This window comes from Ruditapes philippinarum, unplaced genomic scaffold, assembly GCF_026571515.1.
Source record: "Ruditapes philippinarum isolate M1 unplaced genomic scaffold, ASM2657151v2 ctg2280_1_1_1_1, whole genome shotgun sequence".
Lineage (NCBI taxonomy): Eukaryota > Metazoa > Mollusca > Bivalvia > Venerida > Veneridae > Ruditapes > Ruditapes philippinarum.
Genome location: NW_026859407.1, coordinates 102,072 through 126,253, shown reverse-complemented (window position 1 = coordinate 126,253; position 24,182 = coordinate 102,072). Strand labels below are relative to the sequence as shown.

Sequence of the window (24,182 nt, the reverse complement as noted above, 5' to 3'; positions counted from 1 at the left end):
TTTACCTTTGAATGACCTTGACTGTCCAGATCAAATATAAATTTTCAATTTTATATGTTACCAAATAAAATGGGGAACTTTTTACTAAGATATTCTTCTGCTGATGCACTTGATTTGAGAAATAAGAAAAGTCGAGTGTGGCCCCTGCTAGGTGGTGACTCTTGTTTTTGGTCTGTTTTTGTTAGTTTCATGAAAAGATTAATCTGTTGATTTTTATTTGTAGTTTCTGAAGTTCTAAAAAAAATGTTGTTACATTTTGGGTTTATTATTTTGTTGATTATGGATTTTTTTTTGAAAGATGTTAATTGAATGCAAGGTATAAAAAATTATTGAGTTTATACAATTTTCTTACAAAAAAAAGCTTTTGTAATTAAATGTTTTTAATTCTTAAAGACGACTTATTCTTTTGAGATCATATATGCCAATCAGTCTGACTTTGACCTTGACCTTGAAGGTCAATAATGAATTTTGCTAGACTTTTGCACAGACTTTAGTTACAGTAAGTAATGTCTGTGATTTTTGCTATAGCTGCATGGCTATAACTTTATTATTAATGAATGGATAGTCTTCATACTTAGTCACAACAACCTTTAGGGAAATCCTTTAGAAATGCTACACTGAACTTGACCGTAAGTTTGAAATGACCTTGATGTTGAAGGTCAATTGACTAATTTCATTATTGTTATTTTGCTAAAATTGCCTAAAACATTGTAATTTATTAATTGATTTTCTTCATACTTGAAAAAATAATCCTAATGGCAAGACCTTCATATTTGATGAACCTTGCCCTTTATTTGATTTTGACAGTCAAGGTCAAATTTTTTATCTTCGCTAAAATTGGTTGTAACTTTATTTATTATGGGATTTAACAATAGCACATGTAACTAAGCCAACATAATGAAAAATGACTCAAATATGACCTTGACCTTTGAATGACCTTGACCATAAAGGCTAAAATTGTCATAATGTTGATATTTGTCGACAAAATTGATTCATACTGGGACAAAATAATCCTTGTGGCCAAACAAATAAAATTAATAATTCCAGTATGACCTTGACCTTTAAATGACCTTCACTCTCAATAATTGAAAGTTGCTTACATTGGCCAAAACTAAAAAAACTTTTGATTCATTCTTGGATAAAATGTCACTTGGTACACAACAAATATTTTGAATATTTTCTTAAAACCTTGACTGTAAAATGATCTTGACCGCCAAGGTCAAATTTTTGAATTTTGATCTTATTTACTTTTTTGACTTGTCAATGTTTGTAAATAAGTTGTCCCTAATAATATTTCAAGCTAAAATTTAAATTGATGTACTGGTTATCATATATATGATATAATTAAACAAATATATTTTTTTGTGCAACAAATTACTACAAATATCAAAGCCAAAGCAGTTTATTTGTTTCCATCGATCTATATTTATTATGTATACGATGCTGGACTCTGTGCGCTCTGCATCAAAAATCATGATATTGTCTTGTACCATCGCATGGTACTAGAAATAAAACAATGAAAGAATTCTGTTTTATAATAAAAGAGGTTTATCCCAGTTTGGTTGAAAAGCAAACTGTCTAATTTCAGAGCAATAATGTTAAAATATTAATAATTTAAAGTGTCATTTCACTTTTTTCAACTATATGATTTTAATGAGGAGAGATTTTGAAATAAAGTAAGACGGTAGTTTTTCTATTACCTTCATGCTGCTTTAAAATGAGACAACTTTGTCATTAAATTTTATTTATAAAATGGCAACAAAGTCAAAACCAACATACTAAATAATTCAAATATGATTTTCACCTTAAAATGACCTTGACTGTCAAGGTCATGTTATTAGATTTTCCCTATTGCCATAACTTTATTATATTTGAACACTGTAATGATAACATACTAAATAATTCAAATATGATTTTCATCTTAAAATGACATTGACTGTCAAGGTCATGTTATTAGATTTTCCCTATTGCCATAACTTTATTATAATTGAACAAATTTGAACACTGTAATGATGACAACCAACATGTCAAGTATGACCTTGATCTGTAAATTATCTATTAAACTAGCGAGATCAAATATGAATTTTTAAATCAGTGAAAATATTGTTTTTGAAAACCCTTTACTACAGTGTTCTACCCCTGATGTCTTTACCTTTGGAAAAAGTTGAGTCTGACTCTGCTAGGCGGTGGCTCTTGTTACAATAAAATGATTTTCTGGGAAAAGTGTGTTATTTAGAGCCCTGACCTACAGCAAATGGTACACAAAATTAAAAAAATATTTCCTGTCCCTTCATGTCAAAAACTGCCCTAAAAATCAAAGAGAATAGCTAAATATCTTTCAGCTATTCCCTTTAGTTTGTATAAACTAAAGAGAATAGCTGAAAAATATTTAGTGGTGTTCTACTTCAAATTAGCATTAAAATTTAGTGGCGTTCAATTAAACACGGCATAGACGGATATTAGTGCTTCTAATGAAAACAAATCAAAACATTTAATTTTATGTCAAAGTTTCTATAATAAAGTAATAATGACAAAAGTTCTGAATAAGCTTAAATGATATTTGATAGTTTTTCGTGCTACTTCCCTGTGACATAAACTTCCATGAATAAATTTCTAAATTTATCAATGACATAATCAGATAATTTGCTATTTCATTTGACACCTAGGCCTACTTCAATTACTTGATTGTATCTCATTTCAAGTCAAGAATTTGTATGATTTAAATATTTTTCTTGAAGAAATAAACATTAAGTATGGATTTGTTTATGAAGCTGGTCATCATATACTGTATAAGGGCATTGTGTATAATTGTATTCATGATGACTTTATCATGGAAGGCTATGGTGTATTTCACAATATTTTTAGGTAAGTGTTCGTGTGTTGTTAAGATTAGACCGGTGATTAACAAAACTAGAGAACCATCAAACTCGGACGACCTCCATAAATGCTTAATTAAGTTGTTGTCAGCCAATCCATGGGTATATATTGATCCAAAATTTTGGCGCTTTTCTTCACCAATTTGTTGAGCTATAACAAGCCCATAACGGCTGATAGTGCAATACTTGTCCTGTTAAATTAGCTTAAATCATTTGCAGAGTAAGAACTAAAAATTTTAGCATACATATATAGCCCAACAAATTGTGTGCCAGGGCTTTTTATTATATACACGATGGTTTCCCTTTGGTACAGACCTAGCCCAACAAATTTTGTGCTTTAGGGCTTTCTATTATGTAGACGGTGGTAGCCCTTCGCACACAACCCACTTTAACGATACAAAACAATGCAGATAGTTTTCCTTCTACATAAAGGCCGATGTCTGTGTAAAATCAGTTTGTAAAGTCTCATAAAGACTCATTTACAGCCCTCTTCGATGTGTAATTGTCAAGCTCTAAGAATAGTTGATTTCCCAGTTCTTATTTCCTTCATCTATCCAAATATTCATTTTGTACTGTAAGTTTTATGAGTAAGACTAAAAAACAAGGATTGGAGCACCACACTATGTATTCAGTTATATACCGAACAGGGCCCTTGAATGATGAAAAGCTAAAATCTTGCCTTTTTACCCAACGGAATGAAATTTAAAAAAAGGTCTAATTTATCTTTTCCACACCAATTTATGTATGATAATATCAGAATGAAAAATGTAATAATTTAAAAGCGAAAAAAAATATATCTGTCTATTTTGTAATCATGATTTTACTGTTATTTACTGTTCATGATTTGAGGTACTGTTCCAGTCCTGTAATGAGTTAAATCCATTTTTTGTAGCTATTGAATTATATTCAATTACATACTTTGTTCATTGCAAACTATTTAAGATTTTGATGTCTTATATAAATTTCATTTTTAATTTCAGTGTCACTTTATTTCCTACCACTGTTTCCACGTAAATCTTCCAGTAGTGAAAGAAAACCAGCGAAAACAAAAGACATCATAGCTGAACTGTATCCTAAAACAGAAGAGGCTGTGTTGGCAAAACAGGTGTCTGATGCTATTGTTACTCTTGTGTCATATGACGTTGAAGATACCCCTAGTCTTCAAGGATTTGAGACAATAAAACAGAATTCAAACTGTGTTTTTGCAAGGAAAGCCAAAATATGGGGCTCACCAGCATGGAATTACGATCTTAATTTAGGTGAGATTCGTCTTACCATTTTGAATCTAAAAAAGCTCGAAGATGGAAAAAAAAATAAAAAATTGTGTAACAGTTTACTGTTTTATGATCATATTTTCTAACTCTAAGGGGGATGTAACAAGTAATTTTATTTATACCCCCGCCATGATAATGGCAAAGTGGCATATACTGAAACCCATGTCAGTGTGTGGGCGAGTGTTCAAAAACCTTGTCTTGCCTACAACTCTTGTCATGTATCAAGGGATTTTGAAATAAGTTGGCACAAATGTGAAGCAACAGGGATATATTTTTGGCTTATTTTATAGCTGATATTGGGTCATATTCCAAATTGAAAATAGGATATTATTTTTCCAATCCACAGGAAAAAATTTCCAATTGAAATTTACAAAATAATAATAATAAAATAATAATAAAAATTAATATTGAATGAATAACTCTAACATCTTTGAAAACAAGCAATTATCATAGTATTGCAAGCAATCCATAAGTCCCCTACCGGTTAGAACCCCAGCAACTTTCTGATGGGCCATTGGCCATCAGGTGGTGGTGTTGGTAGTTTGCTCTCCAGATCATGGTAGTAAGCCACATTGAATTCATCCTGTTCACAGTTCAACCACCTTGAACGTCGCGATATGACCTATACTGTGTCGATGTGACGTAAAACCCAAAACAAAACAAAAACAAAAAAGTTCAGCCACCACATTGTTCCTCGGCAGGCTGTCTAGTAGTAAACCAGTATTAGTTGCCTTCACTTTTGTGAGGAACTGATAACTTCTGTTCTTGCCAGAGTAGAGGTACAGTAGGAATGACAGTAGCAGGGATTTCATGATCAGTCAAAACAAAAATGATCTTCACCATCCGGGAATCAAACCAGAGTCACTTGATTCTCAGTCCAACGCCAACTGGACGGTTTATTAAGCTTGGAAAGGGTAAAGATGATTTAGAAATACAGTAGACATTGTTAAAGAGACCACTCAAGGGACTGCCAAAAAGTGGTCTCTTAATAAAGTGGTCTCTCAATAGAATTCTGAAAAATTGGAGCCTTGAGGGTTTTGTTTTTACACTTTAAGTAAAGATACAATAACATATTTTTACATAAAAAAAACTACAATATAATGTATGTATTTCAGTTTCATAATAACATTTATGTTGTTTTTTGTAGAAATTTGTGTACAAATGTGATCTACGCTCATAATACCATCAAGCAGGTCATTTTGACCATGAAACAAAGCATAATTATTTTTTTATAATGTTCATACACATTTTGTGCTGAACATACTTTCTTATCATCAGCCGGAGCTCCAAGTAATCTTTCATGCAATAAGTTTTAAACTTCTTGATTTTTCAGCAATTAGTTGAATTAACTTATATAGTAAATATCATCGGGAGGGATTTTATGCGGCCGCTTAATAAAAATGTCGCTTAATAAAGGCTGACGCAAGTACATTGTACGATGCCGACTGTATATTAACAATTTTACTAAGTTAACACTTATAACCCAGCAAAATTACTTGAATGGACTTATCCATGATTCAATTATTATGAAACTATTTACATGTATTATAATAATTAATAGATTTCAAAATAAATTTGACTGAATTGTAATCGGCCCAGACCATGATCAGTTTGCGCCAATGAACAGGCTAATCTTGGTTGCATGGAAAGAAAGCAAGCTAACTTTCACTCAGGGTAAAATCACTTTTACATGTACTTGTATATACCTGTATTCTTTTCTAATTATTATTTATAAAAATTTCAGATGGAAACATATTTAGGTAAGAAAATGCTTTTAATTCTCATTCTGTTTGACATAAGCTAATGATGTGCACTTCTTTAAAAATGTGTGACATTTATATTTATGATAAAAATGTGTGACATATATCTATAATTAAAATGTGGGACATATATCTATGATAAAAATGTGTGACATACAGTCGACTCCACTTATAACGAACTCGCTTTTAACGAATTATCGTTAATAGCGAACTAAATCTGACATCCCCGGCCGATTCCTTCTTTATTTTATATTAAATCACATCGCTTAATGCGTACTCGCTTATAGCGAATTTTCGGCTATAACGAACCAGTTTTCAAGGCCCTAAATGACGGAAAACATTTAAATTTCCTCGGTTATAACAAACTGTTATAATTGAAATATCGGGATGCGCTCGATTAGAATCAGTACACGAATAACACTATCCAATAATAAAACAATCGAATGATTGCACAGGTTAGAAATGGCTTCAGGGAATAAAGATTTTGAAAACTGGTCTCACAACATAATTTCCTACTTGTTACGGAAAATTTGTATTTCACACCCTCAGTTGATTGATGTAAATGCCCAATAATTGCCGAGTAATCGATTTTTTTGTGTTTGCAATATTAACCAAACGATAATAAACAAATAGCAAAAGAAAACAAATGGTAAGAACTTCATAAACAATACATGAATAAATTTATGTACCATGTACATAATATATTGCTCAATAAAATGCCCTGCATTAAATAATCATTAATTGTATCATAGTTTGGAGACCTTTCTGTTTTCTGCACAGTGCTATAACTGGAGTGCGGGTATTAGTTACCCGCACTGCAGAGCATGCCCATTGATTGGCTCATTTTTGCTGGGGTTTACATATTGTGACGGCAGTGAAAGTGAAATCGACAGAAATGTCATATTTAGATGCTCGTTCATTGGTTCATTTTTGCCGGGTGTCATATTGTAACAACAGGGAACGTGTTTTTATGTTTGACTATGATACAAAAGAGAAAGAACACCAAAACACTCGGTAATCTGATTAATACTCGGGGGGGCTATGCCCCCCTCATACAAATCAGATAACCTCGTGTTTCGGTGCTCTTTCTATTACATAACCGCTGCAGTAAAATTCCGGTTACACAGGTAACCAGTGAAGAGTATGGCTTTTTCACGGCAAATTTCCCCATCCAAACAAGTCAGAAAGTTGTTGCTACTTCGCTTTTAGCGAACTTCGGATATAACGAACGATATTTTAATGTCCCATTGAGTTCATTATAACCGGAGTCGACTGTATATTTATGATAAAAATGTGGGACATATATCTATGATAAAAATGTGTGACATATCTTTATGATAAAAAATGTGTGACATATAGTTATGATAAAAATGTGTGACATATATTTGTGATAAAAATGTGTGACATATATTTGTGATAAAAATGTGTGACATATATCTATGATAAAAATGTGTGACATATATTTGTGATAAAAATGTGGGACATATATCTATGATAAAAATGTGTGACATATACTTATGATAAAAATGTGGGACATACATGTATATCTATGATAAAAATGTGTGACATATATTTATGGTAAAAATGTGTGACATATCTTTATGATAAAAAATGTGTGACATATAGTTATGATAAAAATGTGTGACATATATTTGTGATAAAAATGTGTGACATATATTTGCGATAAAAATGTGGGACATATATTTATGATAAAAATGTGTGACATATATCTATGATAAAAATGTGTGACATATATTTATGATAAAAGTGTGGGACATATATCTATGATAAAAATGTGTGACATATATCTATGATAAAAATGTGTGACATATATCTATGATAAAAATGTGTGACATATATTTATGATAAAAATGTGGGACATATATCTATGATAAAAATGTGTGACATATCTTTATGATAAAAAATGTGTGACATATAGTTATGATAAAAATGTGTGACATATATTTGTGATAAAAATGTGTGACATATATTTGTGATAAAAAATGTGTGACATATAGTTATGATAAAAATGTGTGACATATATTTGTGATAAAAATGTGGGACATATATCTATGATAAAAATGTGGGACATACATGTATATCTATGATAAAAATGTGTGACATATATTTATGGTAAAAATGTGTGACATATATTTTTGATAAAAATGTGTGACATATATCTATGATAAAATGTAAATATATTTATGATATCAGTTACCTTTGCAGTTTTTAAAGTTGTGATTCATTCCTCTGAATTATAAACTTTTTTTCAGCGTATTTGAAAATTGCTTAACAGTTACTATAAGAAGCTCGATTAATATATTTTAATTAAACAAGTAAAATTTTTGAAGTATTTAAACATTTCATTTACAAGTGAACTTTGTATCACTCAAATAAGGGCCTGTCAATTTTTCAAGAGACAGTCAGTTCGAACCAATATTAAGTCAAATAATATTCGCTAGGAACACAATATATTCCTAACGTTTTTCCAGCTTTACATGTTTCGAATGATAAATACATATGTCAATATAACTGTTTCTTAGTACACAAGTTGGTCGAATAGGTCATTTTTGTGTCGCCTCTACGGAGTAGTGGCGACATATAGGGATCACTTCTCCGTCGTCTGTCTGTCTGTCCGTCCGTCACAAAACTTGTCCGTACTACTCCTCATAAACTACTGGTGCAATTTCATCCAAACTGTACAGTAATGATCAGTACCAAGTCTAGTTGTGCATATTGTCAGCAATTTCCCGTTCAATGATTTTTGTCAGAGTTATGGCCCTTTAATAATTTTTATTTTTAAAGTTTGTTCGGACTACTTCTCTTATACCACTAATGCAATTTCAATGAAACTTTACAGGATTGATCTGTAGCTCAAGTCATTGCGCATATTGCACGGGTTTCCGGTTGAATAATTTTTGGCCGAGTTATGGCCCTTTGATAAAAAGGTGTTTTTTTCTGTGTGTTGCCAGATACACAAAAGCTTGTCTGGATTACTCCTCATAAACTACTGGTGCAATTTTATCCAAACTTATCGTTCTACACAATTCATGTTTTACATGTATCACGGCTGTAATTAAAGCGCTGTTAATATCTTGGTTGTTGAAAACCTGGTTTCGTTGCATTGCAGAGCTTATTGTCTTCTGTAAATTCCCTTGGGAGCTCTAATAACAATTCTTATTTTGGATATGTAAAAAGAAAATATTATACATGTACTCGTGTAGCTTTATTACTAAATTCATTGAACTCGTTGAATAAAACAATATTATGCTCGCCAAAGGCTTGCATTATAATTATAATTTTAATCAACTCATTCCATAAATTCAGTATTGAACCTACACTCAATCAATATTTTCTATATATCAAATACTTTTCACATTTCAGGATACTACCAATGTTGGTTAAATTCACCATTGTGTGTACTAATGAGAGACTAGATGCTTTTCTGATAGAGTTGCCAGGCCACATGTATGGTGATTCTTTACAGGTAAGTGGTTGATTCTTTGATACATTTCAATATTGATATTGTTAAAATCTATACATGAATTGAAATCACATGTATTTAAGCTGTAAATTTTAATTGTTTGTTTAATTATATGTGGGTTTTTATTGTATAGACCAAATAATTTTTAATTATGTTATTTATTTTCACCAACAAAAATGTACGAAACAAGTTTCTTTGATGATTCCATAGGCATAATAATGCTTAAGAATTATATAAAGAGGCGTCAATTGTTAACACTGCTGACTTCGAACCACTTGCCCCAATCTCATTAAATTCAGATCATCATTTTCGCTCTGTTACTATTAGCTACGAAGCCATTCAAACAAAGCAGTGAGGGGGAAGTGCAATCTCATTAGAATAGCAGAGCAAGAAGGATGATCTGATTTGAATGAGATCGGAGATTTCACTGCTGTGTTTTAATGATGCCAGTGGACATGGGTTTCTTAAACATAGCTTTCAGAATGCCAGTAGTTCTATTTAAGTACCCTCTTGTGCCTGAAAGAATAAAAGAAGGGGCACCTTACAGAGGTATTCTGTCACCAGTAGAGCTGGAAAAGCTGCCATATGATATTTATCTCAATTCCAAGCAAAAAATATCAATTAATATGGAGTTAAGAGCTAGTAAATTATTTAAATTTGTACTGACATACCTATGCTCCTTTCATGTGAATTTAGTAACATAACAGTACTGTCTATAAATCAAAGCACAGAAGGCGCTGAATTTGTTTGGGTCTCAGAATGTCAGAAAGGGGAAGGTTGTGAGATTATAAACCAATTTGTTTGTAAAGTGTCACCAAATTCTGTTTCCAGTGTTATAACTATAGTAAATTGGCTATAAGACTAATTGCAACACTGATATTCAATTCAATGTTTATTTACCTTAATCAATTGAAAAAAAAACAGGAGTTGCCTGAACTGGGATTTGAACTCCGGACCTCTTGCTTCTAAAGTGAGTGTGTTAACCCCTCGACCCCGGGGAGTTTTAAGATAAATGCCTAAAGAATACCATATTATTCTTAATTAGAGTTTGTAACCCTTATTAATTTCGATATATTTTGTTCACGGTCTACCTGTTGTTTAACACTGAAGTAAAAAATCATGGAGCTGAATATAAGCATGTATATCTATAAGAATAACACAATATTAGAAATCTTTGACCAATCGGGAACTAAAATTTTTCATCACGAAAATTAATGCGCCTGTCATTTGACAATCTTTACGCAGTGATCTCCCCTTATTTTCAGCGTTTATGTACATATGAAGGGAAGTAACCGCTTCGAGGAGTTTGGACTCCTTTCGGCATTTGCAAATAAGAACATCAGGGTCTGAAATTTCGCTACCATTATTTGTTTGGTCTGACGACCCAAACAAATAAAAAGCATGGATCTAGTTAAATGCTGCATACCCTCAAAATTGGGTCAGGATAGCAACTAACCCCTAATGTCTAAAATGTCACTGTCGCATCAAAGCCTGTTAAAATTTCTCGCATGTTAAACACATACAGTATATGGTATGTATACTACAACTTGGTAAGTGTTGTAAAGCTCATGTTTGGGTATAAGGTCTATAATAACGCTCATCGATAAATTACCCCACCCACTTTGAATGCATATAACGCTGATCATTTTTTACTTGTGGAAGCTTCTCGCATGTTAAACATATACAATATATTGTATGTAAATGTAGTGATATAAAGTAAAGTATTAATAACAATTACAATACGGATATTCTCATTTCAGGAATTTGGTGATGGTATTTATAAAGTGCTGAAAATACTGTCTGACAATGACCCAGCAGATGCACATTGTATTGACAAGCCGTACATAGACAAAAGGGGATGGGTGTTCGAGTTTAACAAGGTCACGTTTTTCATAACAACATTTGCTCCGTTCTACCCTGAGAGTCATCCTCGATATTCTTTCGGTGCTAAAAATTGTTACATTCTTCTGCAACCGGAATTATCTTTCGCTTTTCATGATCTACCTCCAGACACACCGGAAACAAACTGGGACCGACCAAAAACTGTACGCGATAAGATACGTGTTGCGTTTAAAGAAGCAGGAAGGTCATACTATATACCAGATTCTATTTATAGCCCTATGGTTCATGAAATTCTTAGACCTATCTGTGATCAAGATTCATATTATGAATGGTGGAGAAATGGGAAAAAGAGTCAGTAAAGAAATGAAATTTTAGACTTAATATTTAATGAAAATCCTATGTGATCATATTTTGTTGCAAGAAAAAACCGTCTTCATTTGTTGGAATTTTTGCCATTCCAACAATTGTCAAGTTGAACACTGTCATTAATTTTTCTAAGCTGTTTTCCAACAAGCAACGTGATGGCGTGTTATACGGCATAATTACTGAAACAGGTGTGAAGACTGTAGTGCATTGAGACATAGCATAATTTATAGTTTATGTTAGAAATATGTTACACCAAGGCTGTCGTTGACGGTCCGGTCTTAGCCGGACCAATATTTTGGCAAAAAATGTCTGGTCCTTAGCGGGGAAAAACAACAAAATAACAAAAAAAACAATCGAAACATGCGTCGCTGATTAGCAGTTTGACACTTATCTGGCCCCTTATGCAAGGCGTAGTGATAAATGTACAAACATGAAACTAAACAACTGGACACTGTTAATTGACCAGGTACATGTAGATGTACTACGAAGTCAAGTGTGAAGTTATCTTAATTGAAGGCATTAATTGATATCAATGTGGCTTCGGACAGTTTACTATTTATATGTATGTATATTCAAAATATAACATCACAATTCTATAAATTTTTCTGCTATTCACAAACAAGTATTTTAATACAAAGAGTTTAAAATGTTAAGATATCATGACGTTTGACACAGTTTCATTGGAATCAATTCAACTAAAATTATTTTTGTTTCCAAAATGAATGAAGGCGATGTGTTTGTTGAAAATTCACATGAAATCAGACTCTGATCAATTGATAATGAAGATTAAACCATTGAAGATTAAACACAATCTGCTTACTATAACTGTTCTTGTATGTAATATTTCTTATTATTTATTTATTTATTATTATCAGATAAGATACAACTAAAGAATTATAACAACATCAATTATTGTTTATTTTTTATTTGTCAAATAAGAATTATTCATATTTTATATACAACTGCCATCAGTTACGGGATAGGTAATAACCCTTTCCTTCTTTAAACTTACGATGCACAGATCTTTGTAAAAAAATCATTGACATTTGCCAAAATAACATGTACTAGCGGCAGACATTAAACTGTGCCAAGTACAGGGGAAAATGCTCCTGAGAGCAACCTAGAATAAAACATTTTCCGGGTGAGCATGCCCCTGTTAAACCCCCTAGAACCACCAAATTTGCCGCACGAATCACAAAATCATGACGGCGACCCTGTATACCAGTCATCACAATTTCACAATTTGCAGGTCTTGAGATCTTGCGAATCCATTTGAGCCGCGTCACGACAAAACCAACATAGTGTGTTTGCGACCAGCATGGATCAAGACCAGCCTGCGCATCCGGCAGTCTGATCAGGATCCATGCTGTTCGCTTACAGACACTGTAACAAGTAAATAAACTGATAGCGAACAGCATGGATCCTGATCAGACTGCGTGGATGCGCAGGCTGGTCTTGATCCATGCTGGTCGCAAACCCATTATGTTGGTTTTGTCATTGACGCGGCTCATTTGTTATTAGGTATAATTAAACTGGATTTTTAAAAAAGCTCGCGGTTTATTTATCATTCTCAATTCATCATCTCTGGACTAATCATTCCTTGTGTCAATTATGAGCAAAATTAATAAGTGATCCCAGTCAGAGTCAAACGCACATTCCTTTTATGGAGAGGCAAGCCGCTGCTTATTGTTCTGTAGCTTACTTTATTGGCTAGGATTATTACAATTTGATGGAAAGGAATATTTCATGTATGGGATATTTATATTGGTGTTTTACCCGCACCCCACCAGATGCACATTTTTTGCTTTCACAACAGCAAACTAAAAATATCATACAGAGTGAGAATATTGAATGAGTGTAGGTTTTGAACAAGTAGAATAAAAAGTAAAAAATATTGTTTTATACAACTTGTTTAATAAACATAATATTCAATCTGCGCAAATAAAATATTCTTTTTATTACATATATAAAGTAAGAACGGTTAACTGTTAAAATGATTCATTTTTAGCTAGACTTTTTAAGAATAAATAAATAAAGGTATTGTTACAGTCATGTCGGCGTTGCCGTTGCTGTCGGCAAACTTTAACCTTGATCATAACTTTTTAAGTTCTTGGTGTATTGTCTTCATACTAGGCCATTACAACCCTTGGGACAAGACCTTCAAGTTGGTTAGACTAACCTTGACCTTCATTCATAAATAACCTTGACCTTCAAGGTTAAATGTCTAAATTTTGCTTGCTTTTTGCTGATTTTTGCTATAAGTGGCTATAACTATGTTATTATTGAATGGATTGTCTTCAAACTTAAAGATAAAAATCTTTTATAATAGACCTTCAAGTTGCTCAGACAGACCATTCTTTTGCATAAGTCCTTCATGTGTGTCACATTCAAGCTGACCTTGGCTAATTGATGACCTTGACCTTGAAGATAAAATTATTGAAATTTCACTAATTTTTATTCGAAGCATATGAGGGCTATTGTAGTCGCCCCGGCATCGGCGTCTGCGTTGGTTGAAGTTTTTTGTAAAGTCAAATATCTCAATTATTGCTTGAGATATTCAATTGAAACTTACAATACTTATTTATAGTAACAATGTACATCAGACTGACAAGTTGGATAACTCTGCCTACAATATTGACAGAATTATGCCCCTTTTTAACTTAGAAATTTTGGTTAAAGTTTTTTGTAAAGTCAAATATCTCAATTATTGCTTGAGATATATAATTGAAACTTACAATACATTGTATATACTTATTTATAGTAACAATGTACATCAGATTGACAAGTTGGATAACTCTGCCTTCAATTTTTACAGAATTATGCCCCTTTTTAACTTAGAAATTTTGGTTTAAGTGCTTAGGGTCATAATTAGAGGGTCATAATTGTATGTCACTGACCAAGTTCATAACTCTATCTTGCATTTAGGTTGATTCATCTCCCCTTTTCTCTTGGTTAATGTTCATGCAAGTTTTACATATCTCAATAACTATTAAAGATATTTATTTAAAACTTCACATATGCATTTAGGGTCATAATTGTAGGTCACTGACCAAGATCCATAATTCTATCTTGCATTTAGGCTGATTTTTCTCCCCTTTTTCAACTTAGAAATTCATGGTAAAGTTTTGCTTGTAAGCTGTTATCTCCATAACTACTGAAGGGTTTGTGCCTTTTTTGGGACAATTTTATGCATTCATAATAATAAAGCAGTGATTTACTTGATAAAACATCTTAATAACAAGCCTTTGTACCTTTTCGGTCAATTTTATGTATTCATAGGTAATTAGCATTATTATACTCAATAAAACACCCTTGTGACAACTTTTTCGAATAGTCGAGCCAATACTGTCCTCCGACAGTTCTTGTTGCTATAATTGACTGTGACTTGGTAATAAATAAATGGAATATCATCATATTTGGACAAAACAACCTTTTAGACAAGACCTTCTCAAAGGTTGAACCGACCTTGTGCTTTAAATGACATTGATTGTCAAAGTCAAATTATTGAATTTTGGTTAAAATGTCATAATTTTGTAATTTATGTACAGATTTGATTTATACATTGACATAACAAGACTCACAGTCTACAAAAACAAACATATTGAATAATTCAGATGTGTAGTGATCTTCTCTGTTTTGACAAAGACTAGAGGTTAGATATTTGGCTTGAAACATTGTGTAGTGGACCTCTATCAAGATTTTTCAAATTATAGCCCTTGGGTCAAAATTGGCCCTGCATGACAGGGAGTCATTGATTTTCAAAAACTTAAAAACTCTTCTTCTCTGAAAGTGCAAGGTCTAGAACTTGCATATTTTGTGTAGCATCATGTTATGAAACTACAAAAATTGTTAAAATTTTGGCCCCGAGGTCAAAATTTGCCTCGCCCAAGGGGGTCATTGATTTTCCTTATACATGTATGTGTATAGTAAAAATTATAAAATCATCTTCTCTGAATTGACAAAGGCTAGAGCTTAGATATTTTGCATGAAACATTGTGTAGTAGACCTCTACCAAGATTGTTCATATTATAGTCCTGGGGTCAAAATTGGCCCAACCTGGGGATCATTGGTTTTCATTATGTACATCTAGTAAAAACTTTAAAAAAACTTTCTGAAGATATAAGGCTTAGAGCTTTGATATTTGGTAAATGGTATCATCTATATGTCTTCTAACAAAGTTTTTCTCTAGTGTCAAAATTGGCCCCGACCCATGGGGATCGGTTTCCATCTACTGTTTCAGTCCAAATATCCTGGAAATTGTTTCAGTCCAAATATCCTGGAAATTGTAGAGAAAGGTTGTTTTGATGATTTTTAGGGCAGTTTCAAATATGGGTCATCTGGGGTCGAAAACTAGGTCACACAGCCCAAATATGGAAAAACATCATTTTACCCTTTATAGACTACTGTTTTGGTCCAAATATCCTGGAAATTGGTTAGAAAGGTTGTTGCTCAAGTTCGAATATGGGTCATCATGAGTCAAAAAGTAGGTCATTCAGCCCAAATATTGAAAAACCTTGTTAACACTTTAGAGGCTACTGTTTTGGTCAAAATATCCTGGAAATTGGTCACAAAGGTTGTTTGAATGATTTCAGTGCAGGTTTGAATAAAGATCATCTGAGGTCAAAAAAGGTCACAGCACATGAATAGGCACATATGAAAATAATCTTATTAATATTTGCAATATTTCAAGTGCAAATATGAATGTTATGATATCAGTTTAAGTTCATGGCATTATATGTGCCATTTCATTCATTGCTACAATATTAATTCAGATCCTCAATAATCAGGTGAGTGATATAAAGGCCATCATGGCCCTCTTGTTTTCTATTATTTTCTTTTTAAAGATTTATTTAAAATTTGGAAAAATAAAAAAGTCGAGCGTTGCCTCTGCCCGGCGGTGGCTCTTGTTAAATGATAGCAGCAAAGGCATTGTATTATTTGAAGACTTTTACCATTATTTTTAGCTTGACTTTCAAAGAATATTTCATGATATTGCTACAATCTTGTCTCCCATTATGGTTCCTATTGCCGGTAAAAAATTTATACAAATTTAATTTTGCCATTGTTCATTGTTATTTCTTCATACTTGACCTTTATTTTCACAATCAGATGTTTGAATCTTGCTTGATTTTTACTATAATTGGCTATAACTTTGTTATTTATGTCTGGATACTAGTACACAACAGTCCCTTGGAAAAGATCCTCTAGTTGACCAAATACCATGACCTTAATAAATTCTCAATAACCTTGACCTTGAAGGTCAATGTCTTTGACCTTGAAGGTCAATGACCTTGACCTTGAAGGTCAATGACCTTGACCTTGAAGGTCAAGCTATTGAATTTGCTTGATTTTTGTTAGCTCACCTCAGGTCGTCCGTCGTCTGTCCACACTTGTTCGTTAACACTCTAGCGGTCACATTTTTGCCTCAATCGTCTTAAAGTAAAACTAAGATGTTAAGTAATTTGTATATAAACTTGACCTTTAAATGACCTTGACAGCCAAGGTCAAATAATTGAAATGCTTAAATTGTCATAGTTTTGTTATTTTTTACAGATTTGAGTTATACATTGACAAATGAACACATATAACAAAACTGACATGTTGAATAATTCTGATATGCATAGATCTATAACCCTTAATTGACCTCTGTCAAGGTCAAATTATTGAAATGTGCTTAGATTGTCAAAATTTTCTTGTTTTTTTCCTGGATTTGACTATGACAAAACTGGCATGATGATGAATTCATATGTGTCCTTGACCTTTGAATGACCCTGACTGTCAAGGTCAAATACGAAATTTGAGTAATATATTGAATATGAAAATAATGTTTTCTAGGAGTATTCTTTACTTATTAATTCTTCCGCCAATGTGTTTGACTTTAAAAATAAGAAAACAGTTGAGCAGGGCCACTGTTAGGTGATGGCTCTTGCTTTTGTTAAGAACCGCAAGACAATGCTTCATTGTAGGCAAAGTGTATACTACAATGTACAAGGAAATTATAAAGAAGTTAAGAATTTTCATAACATTATTGTTTATAAGGAAGATTTTTTTTGCGGGATTTTCTGTATGTGAAGTGAATATTTCATCAGAAGAATTGCCAAACGGATTTACCTACAGTTCCACTTGTGACTAATAATTGCGTCTCTTATATACCCGGTACGTAATTAATGAGGTCAGGAAGCTTCCAGGAAAAAGATCTATTGTATTATCATCATAACAGTTCATGGTCTATTATTTCTCTGAAATTAATAAATAATTTCCTTTTTTTAGAAAGGGCTCACATGAGTTTCATAACATTTAAATAACAGTTTAAGTGTAAAGGGAAGTAGAGCTGAAAACGAAATTTATTTAATGTAGCAAAATGTTGACAAGGCCAAAGAAAAGTACTACATGATACGTATCTACTTATTACCAAAAAAGGCAAAAGATTGTTCAGCTAAATTGGTAATTGACCAATTAATAGCTTTTAGGAAACTAAAACAAGACACCGTAAATAAGCTTTTGAAAATTGAAAGCATTTCTGGTAATAATGTGGCTTTAATAGGAAATTTAATGTAGGTTTTATTAAATTTTGTGGAAAATGAAATTAATGTGACGTGTGTAAAAATTCATTGTTTTAAGTTATTTTTTTCCTTCTATTGATACAGAAACAGAATGTATTCAAATTGTAAGGATGTAAAGAGACACTGCGGGGGTATAAATGATAAAACAAATAACAACATATATTATGTGAGGCATTGCATTCAAAGAGTATTCACCTACGGGAAAAACACAAGGTATTTATCTTACTTTATAAAAGTGTATTGTTTTCTTAAAAGACTTAGAAATGAACAAGTATTTCATTCTTTAGAAAGGAAAAACTTTAATTCTGTTATTGTTTAAATGCTGACTTAAGATCACGCTTGATGTTTATTACCTGAAAAAAGTAACCCTGAATGTGGAATTATTTGTCATATGTTTGACAATACTGATCTAAAACTTGTTAATTTTCGAAAAGTTCTTTGTTAGTTTCCATAATTTATAATGAGTAACGCTAAATCTTTAGTGAAACTTATAATAGATCTCAATACTTTAATCAATAAATATTGCATGATGGCCTAATGGTAAGCACGACAGAATTGTGACCATGTAGTTGCAAGTTCAAATCTTCGAACAAATGTTGTTTTTTTTTTATAGTTTTCATAAACTTATTTTAATTTACATTATTAATTATATTAAACCTGAGTTGCTAAGCATTGTTTTTTTTTATTTCATAATTTTGATAAAATTAATACATATTTTTTTTATTTCATTTATTTCAATATGTAAAGTCATACAGTGGGTGACTTGCATGCAAAATACATAGTGGTTAAGTTTTGAAAATTATAATAAAAAAATTTGTACAAGAAACAAACGATTCCATTTGTTTCTAACCTACAATCTTTAATTAATGAAACTAACTTAACTTTAAGTATAAAACCTTGTCACTAAGGTTATTAAGGCAAATGTTATACTGGTAATTTTAAGTTATACTAATATACCAATGTACAATACATTATAAAATTGTTAAGGTTTATAATGACCGATATTAAAATGTCTCAGGTCAATATTGCAAAACATTACAAGCAACAAAATGTAACTTGACTAATATTTTTACTTTCATATACAAAATACTAATAATTGGCCAAAAGCAACAGAAGCAAAAGATTGTTAATGTAATTTGCCAAAAAATAAATAGCTTTTGAGAAATAAAAATGATAGCATTTCTGAGGGATAATGGGCCAACAATAACAATAATAACAATTATGAATAACCTTAGTCTAATAAAAAAATTTAACAAAAATCACACGAAAACAATAATGTAATATTTCAAGTTTTACTTTTTTTACTCGAAGCTAGTAGCTAATAAATTTTTTAATCTTGACCTGGTGTTGTACATGTGTTCCTCACCTTTTTAAATCATTGAAAAAAAAGTTATCCATTGACAGAAATAGATTGTATATGAATAAAGATAAATCTATACAATCTGATATTTCAGAATGTTTCAAGCACCAGATTACACAGAGGCAGTGTCACTGAAACTATCAGAAGTTCTTGCTGATATAGGCGTGAATACCAGAATGATACTGAAGAGGAGGAGATCAATGCTTCTGCTTGAATCAATGATAAACATGTCTTCTTCATTTTGTAACATGCTACAACACTACATTATGGGTAGTCAAGTTGAAGGCACAACTACATTAGGACTAAACTCAGATATTGACAGAGTTTTCCGTCTTAAAATGCACCGTGTGATACAAGACTGGAGTGACTGGCAACCTGGTGTAATCAATCTACTGATGATTCAAGATCATTCTGTATCCCCTGGTTACTGTCGACTTCAAGTGTTAAGATGTGATGCTCCTCTACCTCTCCCTGAGTGTGGAATTCCAACCTTCTTTTGGAGAACAGACAGAATTGGAAGAGTATGTTTTAGGAATTCTTTTTTATCAATGTTAATTCTAGATTTGAATGGAGTAGTACAACATGGAGTAGTACAACATGGTCCAGCATGTACGTCAGAAGATGTAGATGTTGTTCTTGCTTTTACCTGTACAACATGGCCGCTACAAGCTAGGCAATGGTTGCACCAACAAAGTGTGGGTCAATGGCCTACTGATGAAATCAAACAATACTGCTGTAGTTCTGATTGTTTTCTTGTTGGAGTTGGTGGTCAACATGGCAGTGAAAATGAAGATCTTGAATGGAGGATATCAACATGTTTAGCTGAAAGGTGTTTAATGTACAACCTAAACATTACACAGATTCGCTGCTATGTCCTGATGAAAATGATAACAAAAACATTCATAGATCCATTGTTTAATGATGTGATTTCTAGTTACATGTGTAAGACAGTTTTGTTCCACTGTATTGAAAATACCCAGTCTATTATCTGGCAGGAAAGGAACTTAATTGTATGTTTATCGTTATGTATTCATTATTTGTACACTAACATTCTTAATGAAAATTGTCCACATTTTTTCATACCTGGAAACAACTTGATGAGAGGGAAGATAACACCTGAAGTCAAACCTGTCATACTGGATATACTTCAGCATATCATCAACAGTAATGGGGTAGCACTACTAGGAATCAAGTGTGATGATCTTGGTTCAAGGCTTCAGCTCAAGTTCAACAATATACTAATATGCCCATTCAGAACATGTGAAGATATTTCAAAGAAACTTCTAAAATACGTAACTGGTGTTGCGTTACATGTATATGAAGGGTCTCTATACTTTGGTTCTCATTATAATAGGGAACCAATACAAGTATTAAACATGTTAAAGCAGATCATTTCTGACCTAGTTAGTCTTCAATGTCATGGGCTAGACAAGACAGCTCGCAATATTGTAGCACCAAAGTTCTGTACAAAATTAGGATCTGTTTTAGCTTCTTTCGACATACAACAGTATAATACAATATCAGCTGAGGCTCTCAAATGGATCTCCCTGGGTCTAAACACTGATGTTGCATCTAGTAAACTCAAACTTGCTTCAATGCTATACTGTACAGGGCAGTTTCGAAGAGCCGAAATTGTTCTCTGTGATATTGAAAGGCATTATGACCTTAAAACTGTTGAGCCTCTTTGTTCAAATGTATATGTTGGAGACACAAGAGCACAAGCTTTCAATGCAGAATGTGATTTACAAATTGAAGAAGCAATGAAATGCATATTCGCAAACTGTGTACAATTTTGGCCATGTGAAGTCTATTGTTGTCCAAAGGAATTAAGACAGGAAATGTTTCGATCTACAGAAGAGGACAAAGCTTTCAGAACAATAGACGACATGTGGATGGACACTGCTGAAGTGGATTCTCTAACTTTCCTCTACTTTCTACAGTACAAGATATACAGCCATCTCAACAAACAAGAAGATAAACGCGTGGCACTCTCTAAACTTACCAGAACCATTGAACAAGAACCAAGATTAGCTCACGAGGAAACAGCCTTGAATTTATTGGGGCAGTGCATGGAACAGGAACACAGACCTATAAATGCATTACAGTGTTATTCCCTGTCATTGAATGTAAGGAGGAGAAACAATGCTGCAAAGATTCATATCTGCAGACTTTTGAGTACATTTGTACATAGCAGATAGTTAAAACCTATACAGTCATGTATCAATAAGGACAATAAATGGTTTAGGTTTATTTAACCACTATCATTCTGTACTTCATACACCAGTATGGAAGATTAAAGGCACATTATGCCTAAGAAACGATTATTATTTTCCTTCTTGAGAAAGGGCACATATGAGTTTTACAATGTTTAAATAATGGTTTATGAGCATGTTTGATGTTTGTTACCTGAATGAAATAGCGTGTAATGTAAAACAACTTGTCATAAAAGTAGCAAAATGTAAACAAAGTTGTATATTGACTTCCATACTGAATGCTAAAGAAGCAAAAAAATGGATCAGATTCTAGTAAATGGCTTATTAGTAATTTCTTTTGGAAACTTTGACAGGACATAAAAAATAAGAAGCTTTTGAGACATGAAAATGAAAGCATTTTAAGGTCATAATGGGCCTTTAACTTTGATAGTTTTTTATGGCCAAGTGGTATAAGTACCAGTTTCACAATGACAATAACAATACAATCCTTGTTTTAAAGTATCAAATTCAGTGAAATAATAATATGAGCCGCGTCATGACAAAATCAACATAATGCTTTGCGACCAGCATGGATCCAGACCAGCCTGCGCATCCGCTTACCAACCCTTTTACAAGTAGAGAAAATAATAGCGAACAGCATGGATCCTGATCAGACTGCGCGGATACGCAGGCTGGTCTGGATCCACGCTGGTCGCAAACCCATTATGTTGGTTTTGTCGTGATGCGGCTCATATGATACGTACATACTTAGTGATAAACAGGAGAAGCAGATAATTCATATGTGATATGAAACTATTCAAATACAAGTCAATCACAGTGAACATTTATTTTATAGCATCTTTTTCATTTATTAATTTAAATGCAAAATATGAAAAGAAAACATATTGTACAGCAAAATAAATGTTTTTTAGAAAAAGCTATCAATCATGTCAGTGCATGTATTTATATATATAACTTTGTAAGATTTATTACTATGAAAATAAAATTCAATATGTACATTGTATTTCTTTCTTTTATACCTTTATAATTACCGGTATGATGTATGACATTTCATCTAATAAGTTCCTAGAAAGTTAGAAATACAGTAATGTTCTATGTTAAGATATGGTTTCCAATATTTAGGCTCAGGTGAGCTGAAATTCGCTTATTTAAAGTGAAATAAGTAAGAATTTGCTTAACAATAAAAGTGCTCTACTGTAAAGATCCTTATCCTAAATAGAACCAAATTCAAACAGAAGCCATGGCTTATTGTATCTTCAGTTTATTGATCAGACAAAGATTGTCACTATAACTTTGACCAAAATGATTTCAGAATAAACTAGAACTATCACTAAATGTGATTTATACCACCGCAAGACTGCTTTGAAAATGAGAAACTTACTAGTAACAGAATTACTTGCAAAAGAATTGACATAGAGTTATGGTTGTGGATTAAAGATAGTTGTGGTTTTCCTTTCAATGTGAATGACCTTTGAATTACTCTGTAAAAAGTCCAGGAAGAGTTAAGCTTCTTGAGCACTGCGCTTCCTCTCATTGCATTGACAATTGTATGAAGTTGCATCATTAGTTTTTAAGTTATGCACCGGACAAGAAAAAGGAACAAAGGGCAATAAATCTACAAATACTGAAGATAGAGTTATGGTTATTGTACACTGCACTTCCTCTCATTGTGCTTGACCATTGTATGAAGTTGTATTGAATTCTAACCACTAGTTTTCAAGTTATGCACTGAACAAAAAAAGTAACAAATGGCAAAAACTCTTAAATGAGTCAAGAAAGAGTTATGGTTTCTGTGCACTTAGCTTTCTCTCAATATACTTGGTTTAAAACATACATGCATTTATTTAAGCTCGATTGCAAAATAAGTTCTGGCAACTTATATTAATCACTTTCGAGTCCACTTCCTGGAACCAACCAGTACTGGTGTCATATGAAGAAACATGGTCATGACCCGAGTAGGGCTCGAACCCATGATCTCTGGGTTGAGAGTCAGAAATCTTAACCACTAGGCCTCAATATACCCCTCAACTGCTCCCCTCAATATACTTGACCATTGTATGAAATTGTATTGAATTTCAACTAGTAGTTTTCAAGTTTTTTTCAAGAAAAAAGCAATGGAAAAGTAACAAAGGGCAATAACACTATAATTACTCTGGACAGAGTTATGGTTCTTGTGTACTGCACATCCTCTCATTGTGCTTGACCATTGTATGAAGTTGTTTTGAATTCAAACCAGTACTTTTCAAGTTATGCTCCGGATGAGGAAAAGTATCAAAGGGCAATAACTCTGTAATTTGTCAAAATGGTGTTATGGCTCTTGTGCACTGCACTTCCTCTTAATGTGCTTGACAATTGTATGAAGTTGTATGGAATTCCAAATAGTAGTTTTCAAGTAATACTCCGGACAAGGAAAAGTAACAGGGCAATAACTCTGTAATAAGTCA

General features: G+C 32.6%; 2 protein-coding genes across 2 annotated transcripts; both read left to right on the top strand.

Annotated features, from left to right (window-relative positions):
• Window positions 1-2,444: 2,444 nt before the first annotated feature.
• On the top strand, window positions 2,445-12,511 carry LOC132756380 (uncharacterized). Its single transcript, XM_060747440.1, has 5 exons — window positions 2,445-2,865; window positions 3,857-4,135; window positions 5,895-5,910; window positions 9,295-9,397; window positions 11,155-12,511. Exons 1-5 carry the CDS (start codon window positions 2,754-2,756, stop codon window positions 11,593-11,595), a joined length of 951 nt encoding a protein of 316 aa, XP_060603423.1. The 5' UTR covers window positions 2,445-2,753; the 3' UTR covers window positions 11,596-12,511.
• A 2,587-nt stretch (window positions 12,512-15,098) lies between these two features.
• Window positions 15,099-22,863, top strand: LOC132756379 (uncharacterized). The gene is made up of 2 exons (XM_060747439.1): window positions 15,099-18,378; window positions 19,620-22,863. The coding sequence occupies exons 1-2, from the start codon at window positions 18,257-18,259 to the stop codon at window positions 21,721-21,723; spliced, it is 2,226 nt and encodes a 741-aa protein (XP_060603422.1). The 5' UTR covers window positions 15,099-18,256; the 3' UTR covers window positions 21,724-22,863.
• The last annotated feature ends 1,319 nt before the right edge of the window (window positions 22,864-24,182 follow it).